Consider the following 26587-nt stretch of genomic DNA (forward strand, 5'->3'; position numbering starts at 1 on the left):
CTGAGCCAGTAAAGTAGCTCACACAAAGTTCATCTGGGTTGTATCTGATGATAACTTATGGCCAAATGTAATATAGTACCTGAGAATAACGCAGCAAAAAGGAAACCGTACAACATTTAAAGTCATGTGGTTAGTATGTCATGGAAACAGGCCCTTCAGCTCAACTCATCCTCATTTCACTGCATTTGGCCTAGATCCCTCTAAACCTTTCCCATCCATGAACTTAGCTAAATGTCTTTCAAGCATTGCAATTGCACCTATTGTACATGCCTCCACCTCTTCCCTTGACAGCTCATTCTACACACCCACCACCCTGTGTGCTCTTACCCCTCAGATTCCTTTAAGTATTTCCCTTCTCACATTAGACCTATGCCCTCTAGCTTCAAACACTCCTACTCCAGGGAAAAGGCTGTGACTATACTCCTCATCTATACCTCTGATAAATATATAAACTTCTGAAAATCCCCTCAGACACCTCTGCTCAAGGGTAAAAATAGTCCTGGGGAAGCAAGTTTCACAGTTAGCATGGATGCATTGGGCCAAAAGGCCTGTTGCCACGATGTATGACTCTATGAAACTCTAACCAGTTTTCCCTTGTAACTCGAGACCTCTTGTAAATCATTCCTGCGCCTTTTCCAGCTTCATGATATCCTTTCTATACCCAGGCGATCAGAATAATACGTGGCCTTATGGAGGTCTTGCACAGATGTAACATGACGTCCCAACTCTGATCGATGAAGGTATATCAATAGAATGAAAATTATGACATAATTATTCAAGATCAATCAGGAAAGATAACTGATGAGAAAGGAGTGTTGGTATTTTGGAAATACATACCGTGCTCTCAGAATGCTACTTGGCTCAGTGACAGCACAGATGAAGTAGATAACCAAAGGAGGGAAACATTTGAGAAACTATGACAGCATAAGGAATAGATATTAAAATATTAAGGTGACACACATGAACTGTTAAGAAAATAACTACATATACAGCAAGTTAAAAGGCCGTGGCCAGAATGACTGCAATGTAAGAAGCTGGCATACAGGACAGCAGGACAGGGATAAAGAAGGGTCAAATGAAAAGGGAAAAAGTAGAGATGAAATCAAATTTGAAACCAAACTGGAATATGATGTCATGATAAAAAACAGTAATATGAAAATTATTTAGAAGGTATGAGTGAAGTGAGAGACAATGCAACAGGCAGTAGTTCTCATGGATATCCTCCTGTCCAATATGTCACCCTCATGACACCATGTTCCAAGTTCAAAGGAAATTTATTTTCAAACTACATTGTGTCACCATATACAACCATGAAATTCATTTTCTTGTGGGCATTCACAGTAAATGCAAAGGAACAATAACAATAAATAAGCAATAAATATCGAGAAAATTAAGTCTTTAGAAGTGAGTCCATAGATTGTGAGACCAGTTCAGTGATTGGGTGAGTGAAGTTATCCCCTTTGGTTCAAGAGCCTGATGGTTGAGAGGGTAATAACTGTTCCTGAACCTGGGAATGTGGAACCTAAGGCTCCTGTACCTGACAGCAGCGAGGAGAGCATAGCCTGGACAGTGAGGGTCTTTGATGATGGATACTCCTTTCCTGCAACAGCGTTCCACGTGGGTGTGCTCAATGGTGGGGAGAGTTTTATCTGTGATGAACTGGGCTGTATCCACAATATTCTGTAGGATTTTATTTTCAAAGACATTTGAGTTTGCATACCAGGACATGATGCAACCAGTCAATATACTCTCCATTACATATCTATAGAAGTTTTGTCAAGTTTTAAATGGCATGCCAAATATTCAGAAACTTCTAAGAAAATAGAGGTGTTAGAGCTTTGTGGCACTTACATACTGGTCCCAGGACAGGTCCTCTGAAATGATAACACCGAGGAATTTAAAGTTGCTAACCCTCCCCATCTTTGATTCCCCCGATGAAGATTGCTCACAGACTTCTGGTTTTGTCCTCCTGAAGTCAATAATCCATTTGTGGGCTTGCTGCCATTGAGTGAGAAGTTGTGGCGCCACAGCCAGATTTTCAATCTTCACCGTATCTGAGGAGAGGAGCTGTTATTGCAAACTGACTGGGGTCTGCTGACGAGAAAATCAAGGAATGAGTTGCACAAGGTGGTAATGAGTCCTAGATTTTGGAGACTATTGATTAGTTTTGAGCGGATGAGTTAAATGCCGAGCTGTACTCAATAAAGAGCACCCTGATTTATGTATCTTTATTGTCCAGATATTCCAGGGTTGAGTGAAGAGCCAATGAAATGGCATCTGCTGTGGACTGAAGGCAAACTGAAGCAGATCCAAGATGCTCCACAGGCAGTTGATATGTTTAATCACCAACCTTTCAAAGCACTTCATCACAGTGGATGTGATAACTACAGGTCAATAGTCTTTGTGGCAGGTTACTACGCTCTTCTTAGCCACCATTATAATTGATGCCTGCAGACTGCTGAGGTGAGATGTTAAAGATATCAGTGAACAATATCATCCATGTGTTGGATGAGCAAAAATAACTAGATGCTGTGAAGACCAAAATAGTCTTCAGTGACTACCACCAACTCCTTTACTCTCTCTCAGTTGTTTGAAGCTCAACCAATCTCTCCCCCTCCCAGTGTAGAGTATCCTCCTGCTTCAAAGCATCCACTATTGTTCCAGTACCTAAAAAGACCAAGGTAACATGTCTGGAACAACTGGTGTCCTGTCGCACTCACTTCAAAAATAAACAAATGCTTTGAGAGGCTGGTCAAGGACTACATCTGCAGCACGCTATCACCCACACTGGACCCCCTACAATTTGCCTACCAACTCAACCGATCGACAGATGACACAATAGCCACTGCTCTACACATCGTCCTTACATACCTGGAGAAGAAAGGTGCTTATGTGAAAATGCATTCAACGCCATAATTCCCTCCACGTTTGACAAGAAGCTCAGAGATCTCGGCTTTCACCCCAGCTTGTCTAGCTAATCCTGGATTTCCTGTCAGATCACTGGCAGGTGGTAAGAATGGGTTCCCTCACCTCTACCCCTCAACACAGGAGCCCCTCAGGACTGTGTACTAAGCCTCCTCCTTTACTCTCTGTATACCCATCACTGTGTTGCCACCCACAGCTCCAATCTGCTAATTGAATTTGCTGACATTACACTGATTGGTCTAATCTCAAATAATAATGAGGCAGCTGACAGAGAAGAAGTCATCACCCAGACACAGTGGTGTCAAGAAAACAAACTCTCCCTCAATGTTGCACAAACAAAGGAGCTGGTTGTGGACTACAGGAGGAATGGAGACAGGCTAACCCCTATTGACATCAGTGGATCTGGGGTTGTGAAGGTGAACAGCTTTAAGTTCCTCAGCATAAACATCACCAAGAATCTCACGTGGCCTGTACATACTAGCTGTATGGTGAAAAAGGCACAACAGTGCCTCTTTCACCTCAGATGGTTGAAGAAGTTTGGTATGGGCCCCCAAAACCCACAAACTTTCTATAGGGGCACAATTGAGAGTATCCTGACTGGCTGCATCACTGCCTGGTATGGGAACTGTACACCTCCCTCAGTCGCAGGACTCTGCAGAGAGTGGTGCGGACAGCCCAGCGCATCTGTAGACGTGAACTTCCTATGATTCAGGACATTTACAAAGACAGGTTTGTAAAAACAGCCTGAAGGATCATTGGGGTCCCAAGTCACCCCAACCACAAACTGTTCCAGCTGCTACCATCCAGGAAACGGTACCACAGCATAAAAGCCAGGACAACAGGCTCTGGGACAGCTTCTTCCACTCGGCCATCAGTCTGATTTTTTCATGCTGATGCAACTATATTTCAATGTGATATTGACTATCCTGTTGTAAATAATATTTATAATGAATTACCATAAATTGCACAGACGGAGATGTAAAGATTTTTACTCCTCATGTATATGAAAGATGTAAGTAATAAAGTTAATTCAATTCAATTCAGATTGCTTCCAACTTCGATACATTATTAGATCCCAAAATAAGCTTTTGTTAATATATCTGCAGCATCACTAGTGCCACCTTTCATCCATCTCACCTCATTTGTTTTCAGAGTGCTTGAACATACAGCACTTTTACTGTCTCAACAACTGCAAAGGGTTCCAGGCCAAAGTATCATCCTCTGTAAGTTCTGTTTCATCCCCAAATTCTTCTGCTTGTACCTTAATTGGTACAAAATCCAATTTCGTCAACAGTGCTATGCTCCGTGACCTTCATTAACTCTTACAAAATCTTGATTCTCTTCTCAAAACACATCATGATATTGTTTCCCCATTCCCTCTGCCCATCTTTATAACCAGCTCCACACTTCCAAGATCTAGTACTGCTCCAATTCCAGTCTGTTGTAACATCCTAATTTTTACTTAAAACTAGATGTCATGCTGCAACTGTCCAAGAGCTTTCCTCCTTGAACCGCTCCAGCTTGCTGGCTTAAACCTAGCTCTTTTATTTAGTTCACACTAAATCAGATAAGGTAGATTGAAAACATCCTTCAACACTGATAGTGTTCGATCAATGAAAGTTGCTGTTGCTGTGGTGGAGATGGAGTTCAGATGTGATAACTTAATATTCAATGTTTCTCAGGTTTAAGAGACACTTGGATATGGATTCAACTTGCATATGGATATAGAGGGATATGTGCCAAATGGGCTGCCTCAGATGGACATCTTGGTTGGCAGGTACAAGTTGAGCTGAAGTGTTTTTCAGTGCTGTATTATTCAATAACTTTAAAACAGTCATTGCTCAAATGTTTGAACAAGTTTTATGTGCTCCTTCTCTTGTTGAATGAACAACAGCCTTATTGATCCATGTGTGCCAAAGTTCGTGACAGCCATGGCATATTTATTTAGGTCCTCTGAAGGAGTCCTTGAACAGGGCCTAGTCCACAGATTTGAAAGTCTCTCAGCTACTCTTCCGCCTCCTGTGACCACTGGTCTGTGCCTAAATGCAGGTAGGAGAACAGCCAGATGGTGAGATTTCCTGAAAAACAATTGAGAGATGGAACAGCAGGCATTCCTGATGGTAGTGTAGCAGAGGTGTGTATCTTGGGTCCTCTGGTGCTGCAGGTGATGTGCTGATGGTAGTTAGGCAGAGATTTCTTCACACTAGCCTCATTGAAATCCCACTGGTTTAAATAATCACTTTTCTGAATAGTTCCAAAATTTCAAATGATGTCACATACAGCTCCTTAAACTGTAAAAATAAGCAAACTGCAAGTAAGTGTTTAAGGCTTTGAAATATAAAGATATTTTAAATACCTGGAACAATTACCTTCTATTACTAAAATTTACTTCTACCTTCTCCAATGCAGATAATCCAAAGTGATTTTCCTTCCTCTTCATTAGAAAATACAAAACTCCATTGCCACCATCTATTAACATCACTGACTGTTCTTTCTAAGTTGTTCGGTGAAAAGCAAATTAAATAGGAGCAGCATGCAAATTCCAGTTTTCAATGAAAATTCACCTTGTTCCTTCATTTAAGGCAGGTGCAAATCACAGTGCTGTGCTGTCATTAACACCTTCCGAGGTTCTATGGTGTTTCGTAACCTACTCACATCAGTCATCTCTTAAACTGGAATACAAGTAACATTCTTTTGGGGGGGGGGGGGGAGGGGGGAGGGGCAGACAGATATCATGGATTAGTCCTCCAAAATATTTCTGAAATGTAAATAATATCTTGTGATGTTTTTTGCCCCCAAACTGTAAATTGATCATGCATATGGACATGTCTGTATATGTTGGTGTTTACTTGGTCTGAAATGAAGAGGCAGGAGTCAACTGCATTGGTGAATTTGAAGTTAACACATAGGTCAGACTGGTTAACGCTGACAAATTCCCTTTCCCAAAGACAGCAGTGAACCATATAGATTTTACAACAATCCACAAGGTTTTGTTGCTACCAGTTCTGAGATAAGTTTTAATTCAATATTTAATTTATTAGTTTAAGATTCCTAATTGTCATAGAACATAGAAACTATGCAATTTTTAAAAAGATAGTTTTCTAGATCAATATATAGAGGTACTGACTAGAGAGGATGCAATATTAGATCTCCTATTAGGAAACGAGTTAGGGCAAGCGACGGAAGTGTGTGTAGGGGAACACTTTGGTTCCAGTGATCATAACACCATTAGTTTCAACTTGATCATGGATAAAGATAGATCTGGTCCTTGGGTTGAGGTTCTAAACTGGAAAAAGGTCAAATTTGAAGAAATGAGAAAGAATCTAAAAAGCGTGGATTGGGACAGGTTGTTCTCTGGCAAGGATGTCGTTGGTAAGTGGGAGGCCTTCAAAGGAGAAATTTTGAGAGTGCAGAGTTTGTATGTTCCTGTCAGGATTAAAGGCAAAGTGAATAAGAACAAGGAACCTTGGTTCTCGAGGGATATTGCAACTCTGATAAACAAGAGAGAGATGTATGACATGTATAGGAAACAGTGAGCAATTAAGGTACTTGAGGAGTATAAAAAGTGCAAAAAAATACTTAAGAAATCAGGAGGGCTAAAAGAAGACATGAGGTAGCTAAGCATGAGCAGTCAAGGTGAAGGATTATCCAAAGAGCTTCTACAGGTATATTAATAGCAAAAGGATAGTAAGGGATAAAATTGATCCTCTTGAAGATCAGAGTGGTCGGCTATGTATGGAACCAAAAGAAATAGGGGAGATCTTAAATGTTTTTTTTGCATCTATATTTACTAAGGAAACTGGCATGGAGTCAATGGAAATAAGGCAAACAAGTAGTGAGGTCATGGAACCTATACAGATTGAAGAGGAGGAGGTGCTTCCTATCTTGAGGCAAATCAGAGTAGATAAATCCCCAGGACCTGACAGGGTATTCCCTCAGATCTTGAAGATTAGTGTTGAAATTGCAGGGGCCCCGGAAGATATATTTAAAATATCGGTATCTATGGGTGAAGTGCCAGAGGATTGGAGGATAAAAGTAATCCAGGAAATTACAGGCCGGTAAGTTTGACGTCGGTAGTAGTTAAATTATTGGAAGGAGTACTAAGAGATAGGATCTACAAGTATTTAGATAGACAGAGACTTATTAGGGAGAGTCAACACGGTTTTGTGCGTGGTAGCTCATGTTTAACAACTCTATTAGAGTTTTTCGAGGAGGTTATAAGGAAAGTGGATGAAGGGAAGGCAGTGGATATTGTCTACATGGACTTCAGTAAGGCCTTTGACAGAGTCCCGCATGGGAGATTAGTCCCGAGGTATACATGGTGTTGTAGTAAATTGGATTAGACACATTGGTTCAATGGCAATGGAGGATTGCTTCTCTGAGTGGAGGCCTGTGACTGGTGGTGTGCCACAAGGATCAGTGCTGTGTCCATTGTTATTTGTCATCTATATCAATGATCTGGATGATAATGTGGTAAACTGGATCAGCAAATTTGCTGATACAAAGATTGGAGGTGTAGAGGAAGGTTTTCAAAGCTTGCAGAGGGATCTGAACCAGTTGGAAAAATGGGCTGAAAAATGACAGATGGAATTTAATACAGACAAGTGTGAGGTACTGCACTGTGGAAGGAAAAACCAAGGTAGAACATACAAGGTAAATGGTAGGGCACTGAGGAGTGCAGTAGAACAGAGTGATCTAGGAATAAATCAAAGTATTGAGTATAAGAGTTGGAATGTTACGGTGAGGTTGTACAAGGCCTTGGTGAGGCTGAATTTGGAGTATTGTGTGCAATTTTGGGCACAGAATTAAAGGAAAGATATTAATAAGGTTGAAAGAGTGGTTTACAAGGATGTTGCCGGGACTTGAGAAACAGAGTTACGAGAAAGGTTGAATAGGTTAGGACCTTATTCCCTGGAGCGTAGGAGAATGAGGGGAGATTGGATAGAGGTATATAAAATTATGATGGGTATAGATAGAGTGAATGCAAGCAGGCTTTTTCCACTGAGGCAAGGGAAGAAAAAACCAGAGGACATGGGTTAAGGGGGAAAAGTTTAAAGGGGATATTTGGGGGGGGGCTTCTTCACAGAGAGTGGTGGAATGAGCTGCCAAATGAAATGGTAAATGCGGGCTCACTTTTAACATTTAAGAAAAACTTGGACAGCTACATGGATGAGAGGTGTATGGAGGGATATGGGCCAGGTGCAGGTCAGTGGGACTACGCAGAAAAATGATTCGGCACAGCCAAGAAGGGCTAAAAGGCCTGTTTCTGTGCTCTAATGTTCTATGTTCTATATAAGCTATGATTTTAATTTAGGCTAAAAGAAGACATGAGGTTGCTTTGGCAGTCAGGGTGAAGGATAATCCTAAGAGCTTCTACAGGTATATTAAGAGCAAAAGGATAGTAAGGGTTAAAATTGGTCCTCTTGAAGACGGCTATGTATGGAACCAAAAGAAATGGGGGAGATCTTAAATGTGTTTTTTGCATCTGTATTTACTAAGGAATCTGGCTTGGAGTCTATGGAAATAAGACAAACAAGTAGTGAACTCATGGAACCTATACAGATTGAAGAGGAGGAGGTGCTTGCTGTTTTGAGGCAAATCAGAGTAGATAAATCCCCAGGACCTGACAGGGTATTCTCTCGGACCTTGAAGGAGACTCGTGTTGAAATTATGGGAGCCCTGGCAGATATATTTAAAATGTCGGTATCCACAGGTAAGGTGCCGGAGGATTGGAGGATAGCTCATGTTGTTCTGTTGTTTAAAAAAAGCTCTAAAGTAATCCAGGAAATTATAGGCCGGTAAGTTTGACATCAGTAGTAGGTAAATTATTGGAAGGAATACTAAGAGATAGGATCTGCAAGTATTTGGATAGACAGGGACTTATTAGGTAGAGTCATGGAGAGGTAGTAAATTGGATTAGACATTGGCTCAATGGGAGAAGCCAGAGAGTGGTAGTGGAGGATTACTTCTCTGAGTGGAGGCCTGTGACCAGTGGTGTGCCACAGGGATCAGTGCTCGGTACATTGTTATTTGTCATCTTTCTCAATGATCTGGATGATAATGTGATAAAGGTTTTCAAAGCTTGCAGAGGGATCTGGACCAGCTGGAAAAATTGGCTGAAAAATGGCAGATGGAGTTTAATACAGATGTGTGAGGTATTGCACTTTTGAAGGACAAACCAAGGCAGAATATACAAGGTAAATGGTAGGACACCGAGGAGTGCAGTAGAACAGAGGAATCTGGGAATACAGATACATAATTCTCTAAAAGTGGTGTCACAGGTAGATAGGGTCGTAAAGAGCTTTTGGTACATTGGCCTTTATAAATCAAAGTATAAGAGTTGGAATGTTATGGTGAGGTTGTATAAGACACCAGTGAGGCTGAATTTGGAGTATTGTGTGCAGTTTTGGTCAGCTAAGTACAGGAAGGATATTAATAAGGTTGAAAGAGTGCAGAGAAGGTTTACAAGGATGTTGCCGGGACTTGAGAAACTGAGTTACAGATAAAGGTTGAATAGGTTAGGACTTTATTCCCTGGAGCGTAGAAGAATGAGGGGAGATTTGATAGTACATAAAATTATGATGGATATACATAGAGTGAATGCAAGCAGGCTTTTCCCACTGAGGCTAAGGGAGGAAAAAGAAAGGACATAGGTTAAGGGTGAAGGGGGAAAAGTTTAAAGGGGACATTTGGGGGGGGCTTCTTCACAGAGAGTGGTGGGAGTGTGGCATGAGCTGCCAGATGGAAGTGGTAAATGCGGGCTCACTTTTAACATTTAAGAAAAGCTTGGACAGATACATGGATGAGAGGTGTATGGAGGGATATGGTCCAGATGCAGGTCAGTGGGACTAGGCAGAAAAATGGTTCGGCACAGCCAAGAAGGGCCAAAGGGCCTGTTTCTGTGCTGTAATGTTCTATGGTAAGATTGCGAGTAGATGCACCAATTTAATTCTGACTTTCTAGAATCAGGCCAAGCAAAATCAGAACTTAATTTAGATGAGAGCAGGGAGATAACAACATTAAGGAATCAAACTATCTTTTTATGGATTTTTTTTGGCACATGGATTAATTTTGTGTCAAAAGCATCTATACTGGCACTGAAGGTCAGTCATGATAAGAAAAAAGGTAGAACAGTGAAATCCTACTCCTATTTCTTAAACCATTTTGTGTTTTGGTCCATTATCATTCAAACCTTTGGAAATTTTCTATTGAGAGAAAAAATATGAAGGGATGCCTGGGAGATGAGGCACAATATTGCCCATTCTCTTTTGTTTAACTCTAGACACCAACATTTCTCTATGACAAGCTATTTGGCAATTTCTCTTACTTTTATTGCATAAGTTTACATTTGGAAAGGGGGTGCACACTCTGTTCACATTACGCCACTGGAGAAAAGTAGTTACTGTATACACAGCACAGGATGATGTAACCAATAATACCACTATTCTGCTGTAATTCTTGCTTGTACATCCTTTCAAGTATTCTACAGTATGGAGGTACTGCTGTGTAAGAAAAGCTTTATATCTCATACAGTACCAACCACTTCAACAGCCATCAATTTCAGAGTGGATTAAGGTACGCTTAAAAACAGATGCCAGGTACATTAGGTAATCAGAACAGATCTCAGAATCTGGAAGTCAAACCATAAAATCAGAACAATCAAAATGAAGAATGAACAGAAATGGCCCTTGGAGCAACAAAACAGAAATCCATCCAAAGTTCTTCTCTCCCACATTTCAAAACACAACTTATGATCCAACCTGTTTTCTTGAAGGCACATTAAAAATATTAAGGCTATGGTTAACATGGAAGAAAAAGGGTGATAATACAAATACATAAATGTAGAGGCTTTAAAATGCACTTTTAATGCAAAACTAATGAACTAACCATCTGAATGTAACTTAGCAGAAGTTAGGTCGGATGATCAAAAGTCAAGCCAAATTTTGCACAAAGGTCCTGATACCAAGAATTTCAGAAGTTCAGAGTGCAATGGTGTAGTAACTGAAGGTTCACTCATAATATCCAAACTTTGGAATGGATACATAAGTTGTTACCTTTGAAATCTCTTACACTTTTGTATCTTGGGATATTTCAAGTCCTGTACCAGAGTAAGATTTTGACATGTATTGTGTCTGCAACCTGATTGATTTACCCATCCAGTACAAGAGACAGAATTGCAATTTCAAGGATACAAACAGGCATGTGCTCTCAGTCAGCTTGTCCAAAGTGTACACTGGCTACACAGAATAAGCTCATACGCAGATTAGCAAGAAAAATAATCACGCGATTTTTAAAAATCTGTAACTCAATTCAAATCTTGAAGAGTAAATCAGCTTTTCGTCACTGATGGAGAGGGTACAGAAAGTAATGTTCAAGAGAAATTACTCAGACAATTGTGGAGCTATGAAGGAGAGCTAACAACAACTTTTAGGGGAAGATTGATTTTACTTAACTTTTTTGGGATGAGAGTAAGAATGATGTGGCTAGTGGAGTTGATCTTGTTATTGATTTTCAAAAGGCATTTGAATCAAATATTGAACATGCCAGTAACATTGAACACCTTAGGAGGAAAATGGAGAGCAGATTAAAAAGCAGTTATTGTAAATGGCTGCTTTTCAAATTGGAATAGGTCATGCAAGAATTTCCCCGTTCAATTTTGTCTAGTTTTGAAATATGGCAATAACTTGGATATAGAGGTGTAGACTAGAATTTTAAATTCTAAATTTGATGTAGAAAAATAAACATGAAATTCTGCACACAAAAGTGAGAGCCGATAATTTTATAAGGGAAAAGGATAGAAAATGCTTAGTGGTACAAATTTTAAAACAAAAAACTTGCAGAGGAATTTGTTCACAGAACTTTGAAGATGACAAAGTGAGCTGTCAGCTTTCAAAAGAAATTGGACATACACTAGAGATTTGAGGAAAAGAGGTAGAATGTTGAACTTGTCGAGTTGGTCTTTAATACAAGTTGGTGCCAATTTAATTGGTCAAAGAGTGTCTTTGTCTACTCTATAATGATCAATCTACAGTTGGTGAAACTGGAAGGCACAAGGGTGTAAGAGGATAGAACAAATACGTGCATGATCTGCTCATCTTAAAGACAGACCACAAGAGAAAATCATATAAATCTTGAGTTGTCTTAAGTTCAGAAATGTGATTTTCCTCACTACCTAACCTATGCCAATATGACCGGAGAATATTTAATCCACTCACCAAGCAGCTGAAATGAAAAATGGTGCTCATCCCCAGCTGTGATGGACTTCACCTCAAGTACAAAATTTGCAAAGGAAAAAGTTAAATACTACAGGAGTACTTACTTTGTTCTGTTCAGCAGTTTATTAACATCTCATGATAGAACCATACAAAATCTTTACAGGTATTGTATCACAGCAAGAACTTGTTGCATGGATACACAAGGTGTCTAATGTGCCTGTTTGACTGGGCTGCAGGACAGCTGCAAATGTGGCTTGCAGTGAAAACTGGCAACAATACATCTTGAACCTGTACTCTGTGACAATCTTTTCCATAACCACAAATGCCATAAAATCATGCAATATATCAGTGTGTCTACGTGTCTGTAGCTTTAGTCTTTCATCTGCTCCTAGATGTAACATTCAATTTTTCTGCATTTTTCAGAGTAAAATAACTGCAGCTTTCCAAACGCAAGTATTGCCAAATTGGTGGATTTTTTTTTAAGAAAACAAAGATGAGTTTGGTTGTTAAAGTGTGTAAAAATGTGCTTTGGCGAGCTATGCACTGCTTTTTGATGCTGCTTCAGAACTTCTCCTTTTAACGTCCCAGTTATACACTCTTGCCATATCTAAAATTCAATCAATTAAGGACAAATCAGATGCATTACAGTGGGTGCAATGCCAAAAACTCCTACATACCAGTTTTCCTGTTAACAGTAAAACAGTACATTATAAAAAGAGCTCTCTAACTGGTTTCAATAGATCCATGCTTGACCTTGATGGTGAGTACGGCAAAGTAATGGATTGAGTGCTGCATGATATATTATGAATTTAAATTGAAATAAGACATCATGAAAATTGATCATGAAACATAAGTGCAAGTACACAAGTTATCCTCTTGAGTGTCCAACTATCTAGTCTAGTCTATCAATGTTTATTCCTAAATTATGCAATGGATATGTTTCAGAAGGTGCTTAGTTGGTCTCTTCTTGATATGTGATTCCAACAGGATGTGGATGATGAAGCCACTACATTGAACCCTCCTTTGCCTGAGTGCAGTAAAATTAATCAGACAATAGATCCTATCACATCTCATCACTGATAAAAACTTGCAAGGAGATATATGTAAGATAAACTTCCAAATCTATTGCAACTAGTAAACTGGGTTTGAGGCTTGAAAGTGTTGCCCCAGCCATGTGCAAAATGAAGGCACAAATGGCATTTTATGCCTCCAGCAAAACCATGGCATCTTCTGCCAACTAGAGCTATCTCTATCCAAGCTCCTTCTAACTAATGGGTGCAGATACAAATTTGCACATGACCAATTTGGCATCCACTGCACTTGGCTGAAAAACATCATGTCTTATCGTTCTCTCTATATTCTACAACAATTTCCCTTCTGCTACTCTATAACCGTTTGACAGAATGAGAGAAACTCCTGGCTCATTTTATGTAATTACTTCTTATCTTCCTTATGCTGTCTCTTAGATCACCCTATTCAAAAGACCCATCTTTTATTCCATCACCCCATTTTACTCCAATTAAATTGATGACAAGGTACCTTGCCTTCCTGCCCTCATGGCATGGTTATCAGAGTATGGCTAACATATTCTGCACAATCAGGAGAGCTTACCAACGCTGAAGAGAGAAGAGAAATGGATTATGCACATCTACACTCATGTCGTACTGCAAATACACATGAGAGCATCCTAACAAACTGCGTCACTGCATGGTACAAACGCTACATTGCAATGGACAAGAAGGCTCTACAAAAGGCTGTCAAAACTGCCCAGTGCATCACTAGCACCAGCCTAACCACCTTCAAAGATAGATACATATATATATACCCAGAAAGGTACCAGAAAATGGGCAGAAAGATCATGAAGGAATCTACCCAAACTGCTCATGGATCGTTTGTCCTACTCCCATCAGAGAGGAGGCCGATGTAGCATCCACACCATGACCACCAGACTCAAAAACAGTTACTTTTCCAAAGCACTAAGGCTTTGGAACACCTTACTGTTCCAAAACAGTAAGGCAACACCTCCACCCAATAACTCAGTCTTCCATGCCCCCCATCACCACTACTTTAAAACCTTCTGTCAGCCATTTTACGTACAGACACTCCTGCGCACCTAACTTCACTCCATGGACATACTATGTAAGCTATCTTATGTATTTATAAACCCCATTTCTAGAAAAGTTGAGATATTTTCCAAAATGCAATAAAAGCAAAGATCTGCGATATGTTAATTCACGTGAACCCTTATTTAACTGACAAAAGGACAAAGAAAAGATTTTCATAGTTTTACTGACCAACTTAATTGTATTTTGTAAATATACACAAATTTAGAATTTGATGGCTGCAACACACGCAACAAAAGTTGGGACAGAGTTAAAATAAGATTGAAAAGTGCAGAGAATATTCAGGTAACACCAGTTTGGAAGACTCCACATTAAGCAGGCTAATTGGTAGCAGGTGAGGTATCATGACTGGATATAAAAGTAGCGTCCATCAAAGGCTCAGTCTTTGCAAGCAAGGATGGGTCATGGCTCACCCCTTTGTGCCAAAATTTGAGAGAGAATTGTTAGTCAGTTCAAAAGGAACATTTCCCAATGCAAGGTTGCAGAGAATTTAGGTCTTTCAAGATCTACAGTACAAAATATTGTGAAAAGATTCAGAGAATTCAGAGACATCTCAGTGCATAAAGGGCAAGGTCGGAAACCACTGTTGAATGCGCGTGATCTAACCGTCATGCTACTGTGACAATTATAGCCACCTGGGCTAAGGAGTACTTCAGAAAACCATTATCACTTAACACAGTCCGTCGCTGCATCCGGAAATGCAACTTGAAACTGGATTACGCAAGGAGGAAGCCATACATCAACTCTATGTAGAAATGCTGGCGAGTTCTCTGGGCCCGAGCTCATCTCAGATGGACCGAAAGACTGCGGAACCATGTGCTGTGGTCAGATGAGTCCACATCTCAGCTAGTTTTTGGAAAAAACAGGCGTCGAGTTCTCCGTGCCAAAGATGAAAACAACCATCCTGATTGTTATCAGTGAAAGGAGCAAAAGCCAGCATCTGTGATGGTATGGGGGTGCATCAGTGCCCACGGCATGGGTGAGTTGCATGTATGTGAAGGTACCATTGACTCTGAGGCGTATATTAGGATTTTAGAGAGGCATACGTTGCCATTAAGGTGGCGTCTCTTCCTGGGTTGTCCATGCTTATTTCAGCAGGACAATGCCAGACCACATTCTGCATGGGCTACAACAGCGTGGCTTTGTAGACACAGAGTGCATGTGCTTGACTGGCCTGCTGCCAGTCCAGATCTACCTCCTATTGAAAATGTATGGCGCATCATGAAGAGGAGAATCAGACAACGGAGACCACGGACTGTTGAGCAGCTGAAGTCTTATATCAAGCAAGAATGGACAAAATTTCCAATTGCAAATCTACTACAATTAGTATCCACAGTTCCAAAACGATTAAAAAGTGTTATTAAAAGGGAAGGTGATGTAACACAGTGGTAAACATGCCTCTGTCCCAACTTTTGTTGAGTGTGTTGCAGCCATCAAATTCTAAATTTGTGTATATTTACAAAATAGAATTAAGTTGGGCAGTAAAACTATGAAAATCTTTTCTTTGTACTTTTGTCGGTTAAATAAAGGTTCATGTGAATTAACATATCACAGATTTTTGCTTTTATTGCGTTTTGGAAAATATCCCAACTTTTCTGGAAATGGGGTTTGTATATATACTGTGATTTTTTTTTTAACATTGTGGTATCGTATTGTGGTTTTTTTTTGTGCTGTTATCAGATTATTTTATTCTCCCTTACCCTTATGCACTGGAAATGACATTAAACAACCTTGAATCTTTGGTAGCAACACAGAAAGTACTTGATGAGCACGAATTCTTACCAATTTCCCATCTGTAATTTACAGACCTATGTAGTACAAAAAAATGAAGTTGTTGACTAATTGCAGCAAAGTAGTATTTAGCAACTTCAGTTGCTGCTGCATTAAATAACAAAATCAGCATTTAATATCAGAATACATAACTATCAATTTCCTGGCCTATGAAATTATTACTGTTCGGATAGAAACATTTCAAATATCCTACTTGAGGGAGCAGCATAGTAGGGCCAAGTACTATTTTGCTTCTTGAGAAAATAAAAGGAAAAAAATAAATGGTAAATATAAAGAGAATCGCTCTGCACCTACTATTGCCAGTTGGAAGTCTGCATCCATTCTAGGCTGATTTAGGCTAGTTTCTGACCTTTACAAGATAAACAATAAGTGTCAACAGAAATCTGAACAAAACATTTTAAAGCATTAAATTTTCTCATTGCTCAGTGTCAACTTGGTCAAAAGGATACTGACTTCTGTGGTAGTGAACTGATCACGAAGAAAATCCAGATCTTCTTCTAGCCCTTCTAGATTACGAGTTGCAGTTGTTAGATTCTTCTCAAGTAATGCTCGAGCTTCATCAATATCATATTCAAGCATTACGTTAGCCTGCAGCAAGACAGAAACCTTTCTTAACCAATTTTCCATTGGTTCCCACCCATCTCTTTCTACTTTTGATTTTAAATAGTCTTGTCAACAATGTTTTAATGAAAGCGCAAAGATAAAACTAATAGCAGCATCACCAGTAATGAAGCTCTGAATACATATTGTTCACTGTGCCTTCCTCTACAACAATTTCCTGAATCCCTATCTGTTTGCTCCTTGTTCTACAATTTAATGCTTTGCTGACCTCAAGAGAAATGAATATTAAACTATTGTTCCATGATCTATTATATCTTCTCTTTTACTCACTTAGATGATACCTACATGTCTGGCCTTGATTTTCACCTAAGTTATTCAGCATTAAAAGAGAAAGCAACAGACACTCATGAGGTTGCCTGGCACTTGAACATCACAACTCTCTTTAATCAATATACTGAATCATTAACTTTATATAGTGTACATTGCTCAAATGAAGATGTTGTAACCCCCGCTATTAAAATACAAGTCAATTAGTGAGCTGAGAAAACCTCATTAATATGATAAAAGAAACATTTACTCTCCTTTTCAGTAGTTACAATAATATTAAGTTACCTGTTAAATATATAGTTAAATTCTACCTGGCTATAGATTGGATCCAATTTCACGTAATGTGAAAAAGCAAAAGCCAGCCATTGTTAGAGATGTAATAGGATTCATTCTCAAGCTTTCTGGTTTTGGGTCATTGACCTGTGGGTCATTTCCCACCTGCTATTTGTCGCATTTACTTCTCTAATTTCAACGATTCAGTGTTTGCGGCATTTTGATTTTGTATACAGAACAGCTTGCTTTGGGACCTGTATTGAAAGTGCTTGAACCTGAAGATTTTATCTACATTGTCATTCTTCTCATATGAAGCAGAAAAATAAACACAGGAAGAAAATCTATGACCCTGAACTTACCCCCAACCATAAGCACACTTTATCCGTAGGAGGGACAGATGCTTTAGCATACAAATTGTCCGCCAGGAGAAACATAGTCTCCATTGGATCTGTGGAATCCTTTAAAATAAAGAAAAAGCAGAAGGTAAGCTCACTATCAAATCAAGCAAATACTTTCTCTCTCCTCAATATCTGTACTACTCACAGAAATCTAGAACATGGCTTCAGCAATCTAGTTTGACACTGAATATTATGAAAGTAGATAAAATATATTAGGAGTATATCTCGATATAATATTGATAAACACTCTCTTTTCTTCTACTTTAGAGTAAGATCAGCTTGTAAAGCCTACGGGGTTCCCTGGGGGTCAGATTTCAAGGACCATCCCATTTTAAGTCGGATACAGAGTGCTCCAAGACAGATAGTGTCATATATCTATAATAAATTAAACTCCCAGAAATATATGCCCACATCAGGAAAGAATGCCTGGGATAGGGACATATCTGAACTGGGACAAGACTTAGACTGGGATGCAATTTGGAATAATGTTGCCGGTGCATCAGAAAACCCAAACCATCGGTATGTACACTTAAAATTTTGTCATAGAGCAGATCTAACACCGAGAATTATTCATCAAATAGGACTGGTTCTTGACCCACATTGCTCATTTTGCCCCCATGGAACTGTTGGCTCTTTTATACATGCTGTATGGGAAAGTCCAGGGGTTTCTGGTTTGTGGGGAAAGGTTATCAATACTCTTACAGAACTAACGGGGATATAATTACCAATGGACCCTGCTGTACGTCTTCTAAATGATGACTCCCACCTTTCCCGTACAGAAAAAAAACACGCAAAATCTGGCTGGTAGACCTGACTGCAGCTAAGAAGATTGTAGTCCACCGTTGGAAACCTCCTCATGATATTTCAATTTCTCACTGGCTTCAGAGCTTTATGGACATTTCTTATCTGGACTTATCATCAGCAAGAGTAAATGATGCACAACCAAACACAATCTTAATGTGCACAAATTTGATATCTAACTTAAAAGATCTTCTGTTAAAATAGGAATGCTCTGTCTCTGTATGCACTACAGTTGGTTGGTGGAGGGGAGAGGGGTGAGTGGGGAGAGAGAGGAAGGGAGAGAGATGGGGGGAGAGAGAGGGGTGGAGAGGGCGGTGGGGATGAAGGTTGGGGGTGGCTGGGTTAAACAGTCAAAATGTAATCGGCAACTGGTTGTATTGAATGTAATCTGTTAGTGTTGCTTTAAAAATTAGTGATAAGAATATATTAGTAGTATGAAGTTCATTGAGGAATGAAAACAATTAATGAACTAAAAATAGAAAATACTGGTATTACTCAACAGGTTAGCTTTGTGGAGAGAAACTAGAGTTAAAACTTCAGTTTGATGTAAGGTCATGAGCCTAAAACATTTATATATTCCTGCTTCAATAAAGTTGCACAACTTGTTGAAGATTTCCAGTATGTTCTATTCTAATTTCAAAATTCTAGCATCCTTGGTATTTTGCTTTGTATTCAATTGAAATCAGGGTGAAACTGCTTGCTTAGTGTTCACTTTTTTTGCTTCACTCTATAATGATTTAAACTTGAAAATGTGTTTAATTTAGAAAAAATTCTTCTTAAAGGCTATCAGAAACAAAATGAAAGGGATATTTAAGCAGAAGTGTTTGTAGTCAAGGAATATTTTGCCATAGGAAAGTGGCAAAGATCTTTTTTTATCTTTCAGATGGCTAGATGAACATTTCTGTGAAAAGTAATCGTATCAACCAGGGGACATTTACTTTCTTGCAATTTTAAAGTAGATTAGAAATAAATAAAATACAGAATCTTAGGAGAATGATGAGATAATAACTAGTTTTATTTTATCTTAGCATAGGTATTTCTGTAAATGTTTCATTTTGTGGTCCAAACATTTGACTCATTGTGTTGGATCCAAGAGATCCTTGGAATGGCGTGGATCATTCTAGCACGTCAAATTAAATAAAATTTAAATGCGTGTTTTTTTTTACTTCTGTCAGTCCAGGGAACTTCTGATGTGGGTAAAATCAGTAAAATAGCATTTCTAAAAATTCTCTATGCTTGGAAACTTAATTACTTATCTGGCTAATGCTATAGTACAGCAAGTAGAATTACTGCTTTCCAGCTTTTGTAACTCAGGTTCAGTCTTGATCGTGACCTGTGATCAGAGTTTGCACATTTCCTGTTTGGATTTCCTCCCACCTTCCAAAGATATGCAGGTCAACAGCTTATATGGCCATTGTAAATAGCCCTTATTGTGTACATGAGTAATGGAATATGGGGTGTGCAAACAGGAAGGTGTGGAAAGAAAGCGCAGTACAGATAGCGTGAATTTGGAGTTCCGATGTGCCTGTTTCCATGCTGAATGCCTACGATTAACTATGTCTGCAAAACACAGAACAAATGTCCAAGAGCAATGAACAAAAAAAAAATCTGCCAATTGGCTAGTTTTATGTGAAGCTTTGATGAGTTTTACCTTTTTCTTCTGCATGTGTTTTAAGATTTCTAATGTCTGTTTAATTTCTGGAATTTGACTTTTTAGCCTAGGAAAGAGAAAAGCAAGTTATCATCCTCTGGCTGATAAACTGCAATTACTGTTATAGAAACATTCAACTTGCCATATAAAACCTGAGGAGTATAAGATCTCCAGCTTAAGTATTAAACTAGATCTGCACACAACCCAAGTATTTACACCAAGAAAGGCTGGCATCATGCACACCAAATACCCTACATTATGTGCCCCATAAGCCTTCCACAAACAACATTCAGTATTTACTAATGCCAAAAATGTAGAAACACATTCAAAATGCTGGAGGAACTCAGCAAGGCTATGGAGGCTAATAAACAGTTGATGTTTCAGGCCAAGACCAAAACATCAACAATTTATTTGGGTTTCTGCTGCCTTCCTTTCTAATCCTGAAGGGTCTTAGCATGAAATGTCAACAGTTTATTACCCTCCATAGATGCTGCTTGACTTGCTGAGTTCCTCCACTATTCTCTGTGCATTGCTCAAAATTTCCAGCATCTGCACAATCTCCTGGGTCTATTGAGAAACACATACTTGCCTGGCATCAGTGATTGTATAATCAGGGCTTATGATGTGCACCAGCTACTCTTACGACTATCTACCACTTGCTCCTATGGCTTCAAGTGAACCTGATCTGTGGCCTAAGCAGATGCTACACCTGCCTGTGGGTGACCTGCAGACTAGCAAAGGGAAGGAGTGCTTTACATCTCCTTCCTTCTGACCTTGATTGCTAGAGCTGCCAGATACTAGTATGACTACCAATAAAACTATGATAGGATTCTGATGGCTTGCCCATATTATAGCATTTTTTTGGAAATTCGTAACTGAATAAAAAAAGTGGCACTGATTTTTCACTGATCTAACAGATTCATCATTTGAACATTTCAATTGGATTGTAAGTACTTATTTTCTAGACAACAATGATAACTTAATTTTTCTACTAGTTAGTTGTACCTCAATAGTTCAAGAATATCAGCTGCACATTTACACTGTGTCCAAATACACAAAGGCAGCATATTCTTTTGACTCTGGGAATATCAGTAAAGGTCTGTTTTATGTTATTTACTTGCTATTGGATACTATATTTTACAAGTAATTTAATCAGATTATGTTTTTATCTTTAAAGAGAATAAAACGGAAGAGTAAGTTGCCCATTAAAAGTGTAATGAATAAAATTATTCATTTTCAACAGAAATACAAAGAGACAGAACTAAAAATAGCAGGAAAAAATATACTAGAAGTAAATATTCTCCAGAAACAGAGCTGATTTTTGTGTTTAAGGGAAATCAGGTGAAATTTCAGAATGCAATTGAAAAAATAGTTCAAAACATTTTTGTACCCCTTCTAATAGAACTATTTTAATTCTTGAATTTCTTGCATGTTAGGTGTTCTGATAGAAGTCTAATCTCTGAGAAATATCTCCATAAAGAGCTCCAGAGCCATTTGGGTGCTTTTCCTCATGATAAATTACTCATTTAAAAAATGCTATATATATTAGTAATCTGTTCTAACAAAAGGAACCCGAGTGTGGCATCTCATTGCAAGCTGCTCTCTGCAGATTCATTCATTACTTCTATTATAATTGTTCTGTTTTTTAATCTAAATTCTGTGTCTCTAAGAATTACTAATAAGTACCACTACTTTATCATTTCCTGTCGGAGTCACTTTATATACAGACGTAAACTCAATGTGTATAAACTATCTTACCTTTAGTGGATTACAGTAAATTGGGGCAGCATTTCTGTGGGGCAACTCTTGAAGAACAAAATCTAATTGAAAAAGCAGCTCGCACTCCTTGCTTTTATTGTTTTACCTTGTACAATCTCAGTGCACTATTATAATGATTTGACCTGTATAAACTACGTGCAAGACAAGTTCTTCAGTGTACCTCAGTACATGTGACAATAATAAATCAATTTTCCAGCTGGATACTTCTGCTACCTGACTATTTGATCTCTCACCTTCTCTTCTTTTGCGATAGATTTAGTTCCATGAATTTGTATTTTTGGTACTGTTCATCTAACCTCCTCAACACAAGGTCTGCTGTCTCATTTCCAGGTTGTTTCATAAATGCAATAACATCTTCCTGGAAGACAAAAGATTAGGGAATTTTAAAAAATGCAGATCTAAATGAATTTTTAAAAAATGAAGATCAATTATATACCATTAAGCAAAGGGGAAAGAATCAAATATGAGTGATTGAGTTATGCAGTCAAGAAAACTTAATTTTGACATTTGTTTCAAATTGGATCTGACAGAGGTGAAATAACTACAGTTGAGATCACAGCACAATGGACAGCATCTACAAGATATCAACTCATAATCTGAGCTGTCCAACAACTTACTGGAAGTGAAGAGGGCAAAGACAAGGTTTGGACAAGTGCGATCACTTTTCTATGATTTAATAACTTGATGGCCAACACTGTCTAACCTTGTGCATAGATTAAGACACTGACACAAAACTAAGACTACGTCGACACTAGACCGGATAAATCCGTAACCAAAGTTTTTTCTCTTCATTTGACCCTCTGTCCACACTGAAATGGCATTTTCCTCCCCCGAAAACAGAGCTTTTCTAAAACGCCCTCCAGAGTGTGTAAATTTGAAAACACCGATTGGCTGGAGCAGTGTGGACAGGGTAACCAGAGATTTCGAGAAATGCTGTCATGATGTGCCGGAACAACCTAACAATTTCAGAACAGACGGCAATGAGACTGAAGCCAGAAGAGTTAAAAATGTACTCACCAAATCTTTGACCCATATCTTACTGAATAAATAAGCATACTCACTTTGCCCTGTTTTCTGTCCTTGCTTGTATGAAGGTGGTTTACCTATTTATATAAGTACTTCTCTGACAATAGATGTGTAACAGCCTAATGCAACCATGTATGGAAATACAAGATAACACTGATGCAGACAAGTTTTATACATTTAACAAGGGAATATATTAATGCAATACAGTTAGTCAGTTTTTCAATGTTCGTCGTCAGCTGGGCCATACTGTCTGTGAACTCCCTGTCAGTTGCCTCCATACGCTCCAGTATTTGTTTTTTTTTAAGTCCTCCTGCGCAAGAGCCAACAGCTGTCTGTTGTTTGGCAATTCCCTTTTAAGTTTTTCTAGTCTGTAATTGCACAAATGCGCACTTTCACAGCAAGATTCGACACCAAACATGTTGCTTGTTTTCTGTAGATGTGTCCTGCGCATGCCCAGTAGGAGGAGATTCACCCAAATACCTGTTTTAATGTGGACAGAGGTATTTTCAAAAACGCTTGGTGTGGACGCCTGTCGTTTTTATGCGAAACCGGCGTTATCAAAATTATCCGGTCCAGTGTGGACATAGCCTAAAATTGTTAGTCTCCAATATACTGTTAGTTGGTATCTATAACTGAATAATTCACAGCAAATTAGTCAGAAGACTGGTCATTTAAGTAACAAATGTATTTAATGAAGGCTACATACACTCAGTTCCTGCACTTTTTAAGAAATATAATACTACATACAGTACAGAGATAAGCAGCAGAAGAGTAACCGACAAATTTTTAGAATTACAGCTTATCAATTCAGAAGGACACTTAATTTCTCAACAAAAATCAATGGCTGTTAAAGTAATTATAAAACAATTGGCTGTATAAAAGCAACACACAAAATGCTGGTGAAACGCAGCAGGCCAGGCAGCATCTATAGGATTATTATCTCCCAGTGACCACACATTTTAATTCCACGTCCCATTCCCATTCCGATATGTCAATCCATGGCCTCCTCTACTGTCAAGATGAAGCTACACTCAGGTTGGAGGAACAACACCTTATATTCCATCTGGGTAGCCTCCAATGTGACAGCATGAACACTGATTTCTCTAACTTCCGTTAATACCCCTCCTCCCCTTCTTAGTCCCACCCTAGTTATTTATTTATTTTTATTTTATATTAATATATATTTTTCTCTCCTTCCCTCTCACAATAACTCTTTGCCTGTTCTCCAACTTCCTCTAGTGCTGCCCTTCCCCTTTTTTTCTTCCAAGGCCTTCCGTCCTATGATACACCTCCTTCTCTAGACTTGTATCCTTTTTGCCAATCAACTTCCCAGCTCTTAGCTTCATCCCTCCTCCTCCTGTCTTGTCCTACCATTTCAGGTCTCCCCCTCTCCCTCTCAAATTTCTCACTATCTCTTTTTTCTGTTAGTCCTGACGAAGGGTCGTGACCTGAAACGTCGAGTGTACTTCTCCCTATAGATGCTGCCTGGCCTGCTGCATTCCACCAGCATTTTGTGGGTGTTGCTTGGACTTCCAGCGTCTGCGGATTTCCTCGTGTTGGCTGAATAAAACATCTATTTCAAACACTAAGTCTTCTAGACTCTCCCAAAATAGGTAAATCGACTTAACAGCATATCATATATTTTTTGTATTTTTCAGAACCATTATGGAAAAAAAAGACAAACTACATTTAGACAGCCAATGTGGTAAATAAATCAGAAAAAGTTGCACAGAAAGTGAAGATCAATAAAATTACATAGAATTGCATGGGCAATTCAGCACTAAAACTACTGGCTTAGACTCCATGCATCTCTTGAAATAATACTTTTGATAATGCGAATTAAAGTTATTGAGCAATGCAAGATTTTAAAGCACATTTTAAATAAATCTTTTATAACATTACTTGAGGCGAGTCACATATTTTATAAAACTGTATTACATTGAGCAATTGTCCTAGAAATGCAGGACCATCCATCACCCATGCACCAATCCATCAGAAGGCTTTTTGAGACAGTTTAACAACAGGACTGACACACATTTGCTGACATTCTCGACTATTTTCCTATCACTTCCCTCGATTCCATTACAAGCACTAAGTTCTGATAAAACCCAGCTGCACATTACCACTGACAAAAAATTGACCAAGTTAATCTGTTCATGCTCCAAATTTCACTCAGTCATTGTTGGCATCACATCCCTTGCCTTCTTTTACTTCCACTGACATAGGCCATCCAATACATTGCTCACCTTCATTCCAGTCTCACTCCATTTCTCAAAAGATTCTCATTTCCATCCATATTCAATCCTATGATTGTTTTTGTTAAGTCATTGCAACTAACACACAAAACTTCTCACCTTCAAATCTCTCCATAATCACAATTCTCACTCTCTGTACCTCTCCTATTAATTTATTAGTATATATCTGATTCTCTCTCTGCCATTTTGTTAATCCCCATCTCCATCTCTAACAGAACTCAGTTTCTGTTACACTTGACTTGACCTTTCAATGTGCCCAAAGTCAATCTTTTCAAACAAGGTGTTGGCCAGTAATCTGTATTTTTCTCTCTTTTTTTATCAAGTTTTTGTATGTGGACCAACTCAGCATACTTTCTATGCAGAAAGCAGTATTTGTATAGAAGCTAATCAATCACAAACTGAGGGATGCTGAAAAATGGTACGTAAAAAATATTCAAGAAAAAACATTAAATAGCAATCTATATATCCTTGTGAATTTCTTCCCCTCCCCTATTATCACCACATTTGTTTCTTTAAAAAGTGCAAACACTAACCTATGTGTTATTTCTATAATGATTCTCATCTTTCAAGCAAGCTGCATTTGTATATCGTTCCCCTCCACTGCATTCCCACCATTCTTTAAGTGTAATAGAGATATAGTGATCCCAAATTAATTCCTTTCTCTGGGAAGTTGCAGACTCTGACATTAATATGATGCTCTAGTGACATCAGAAATCTTTCGATGCCTCTCCCAGAGTCCCAATATGTGTGCAGAATATTTAAACGCAAAATGCACTGCCTTGCCCTTGTCTATTGTCCACATACACTCACCAAGAGTTACTGGATAGTGAACCGCAATTATAAAAAGTCTGCTAAATTCATCCCTCCCAAGATCACCGGAACTGAGGCGTGGAGCTGGTCAGTTCAGAAATAAAATCTGGGACCTGCTACTCTGTTGAGGCCCAATGGCTGTATGACTTGGGCATAATCCAGTGGAAGGCAATATTGCGGTTAAAGGCACCAGATGAACGTCCAACACCGGCAGGGCGAGGGGTGCCTCACTAACGCCAATCTCCATGGGGACAGAATCTCGCTCGCTCAAGCCGTGCCTCGGACACGCACTCCAAGGTTGCGATGGCTACAAGATGGCCCCACCCTGATCGCGACCCTCGGGGGCCTTACCACAAATATAGCCTGAGGAATGCCGAGGTGTTTACGGCTCGAAGCCGCGTTGCTATCGCCGCTCCCACTGGTAGTCGCCATCTTGGGGCACACTGACGTACTTTGAGTGACGCAACTCAGGCTGCTCGTGCACGCAGGGGCCGCCCATGCTTCTAGCCTATTGGTTCAATCCTAAAGTCGAGGCGCCCCTGTCAATCATAAAAGTACTGTTCCTCTTTTCAAACAGCGTGCAAGTAACGCAGAACCACCCTTTATTTCCAATTCACCCAACGCGTAAAAATACGTAAAGACAACGCCATGC

The 26587-nt window shown here is 39.2% G+C and overlaps 1 protein-coding gene across 3 annotated transcripts; it reads right to left on the minus strand.

Moving 5' to 3' along the window:
* Window positions 1–1255: 1255 nt before the first annotated feature.
* On the minus strand, window positions 1256–26418 carry vbp1 (von Hippel-Lindau binding protein 1). 3 transcript variants are annotated; one of them, XR_009513538.1, is made up of 7 exons: window positions 26287–26418; window positions 22078–22202; window positions 20066–20132; window positions 17575–17673; window positions 16504–16642; window positions 12141–12747; window positions 1256–5216 (listed from the first exon to the last, which is right to left on the minus strand). XR_009513538.1 is itself a non-coding variant. In XM_059977010.1 (6 exons), the coding sequence occupies exons 1-6, from the start codon at window positions 26365–26367 to the stop codon at window positions 12677–12679; spliced, it is 582 nt and encodes a 193-aa protein (XP_059832993.1). In that variant the 5' UTR covers window positions 26368–26418; the 3' UTR covers window positions 1256–12676. The 3 variants fall into 3 exon arrangements, 1 of the variants encoding a protein (XP_059832993.1); XR_009513537.1 differs by having other exon boundaries at window positions 5321–12747; XM_059977010.1 differs by having other exon boundaries at window positions 1256–12747.
* Between the last annotated feature and the right edge of the window lie 169 nt (window positions 26419–26587).

This window comes from Hypanus sabinus, chromosome 8 (genome assembly GCF_030144855.1).
Source record: "Hypanus sabinus isolate sHypSab1 chromosome 8, sHypSab1.hap1, whole genome shotgun sequence".
Classification (NCBI taxonomy): Eukaryota; Metazoa; Chordata; class Chondrichthyes; order Myliobatiformes; family Dasyatidae; genus Hypanus; species Hypanus sabinus.

Bases quoted from the DNA above. Each gene is read 5' to 3' on its own strand.
- vbp1 (XM_059977010.1), bottom strand. From the start codon at position 26,367: ATGGCGACTACCAGTGGGAGCGGCGATAGCAACGCGGCTTCGAGCCGT. The intron at 22,203-26,286 runs GTAAGGCCCCCG...TTTGTCTTCCAG, and splicing joins TTCCTCAGGCTATATTTGTG to GAAGATGTTATTGCATTTAT. The intron at 20,133-22,077 runs GTGAGAGATCAA...TCTCTTTCCTAG, and splicing joins CTATCGCAAAAGAAGAGAAG to GCTAAAAAGTCAAATTCCAG.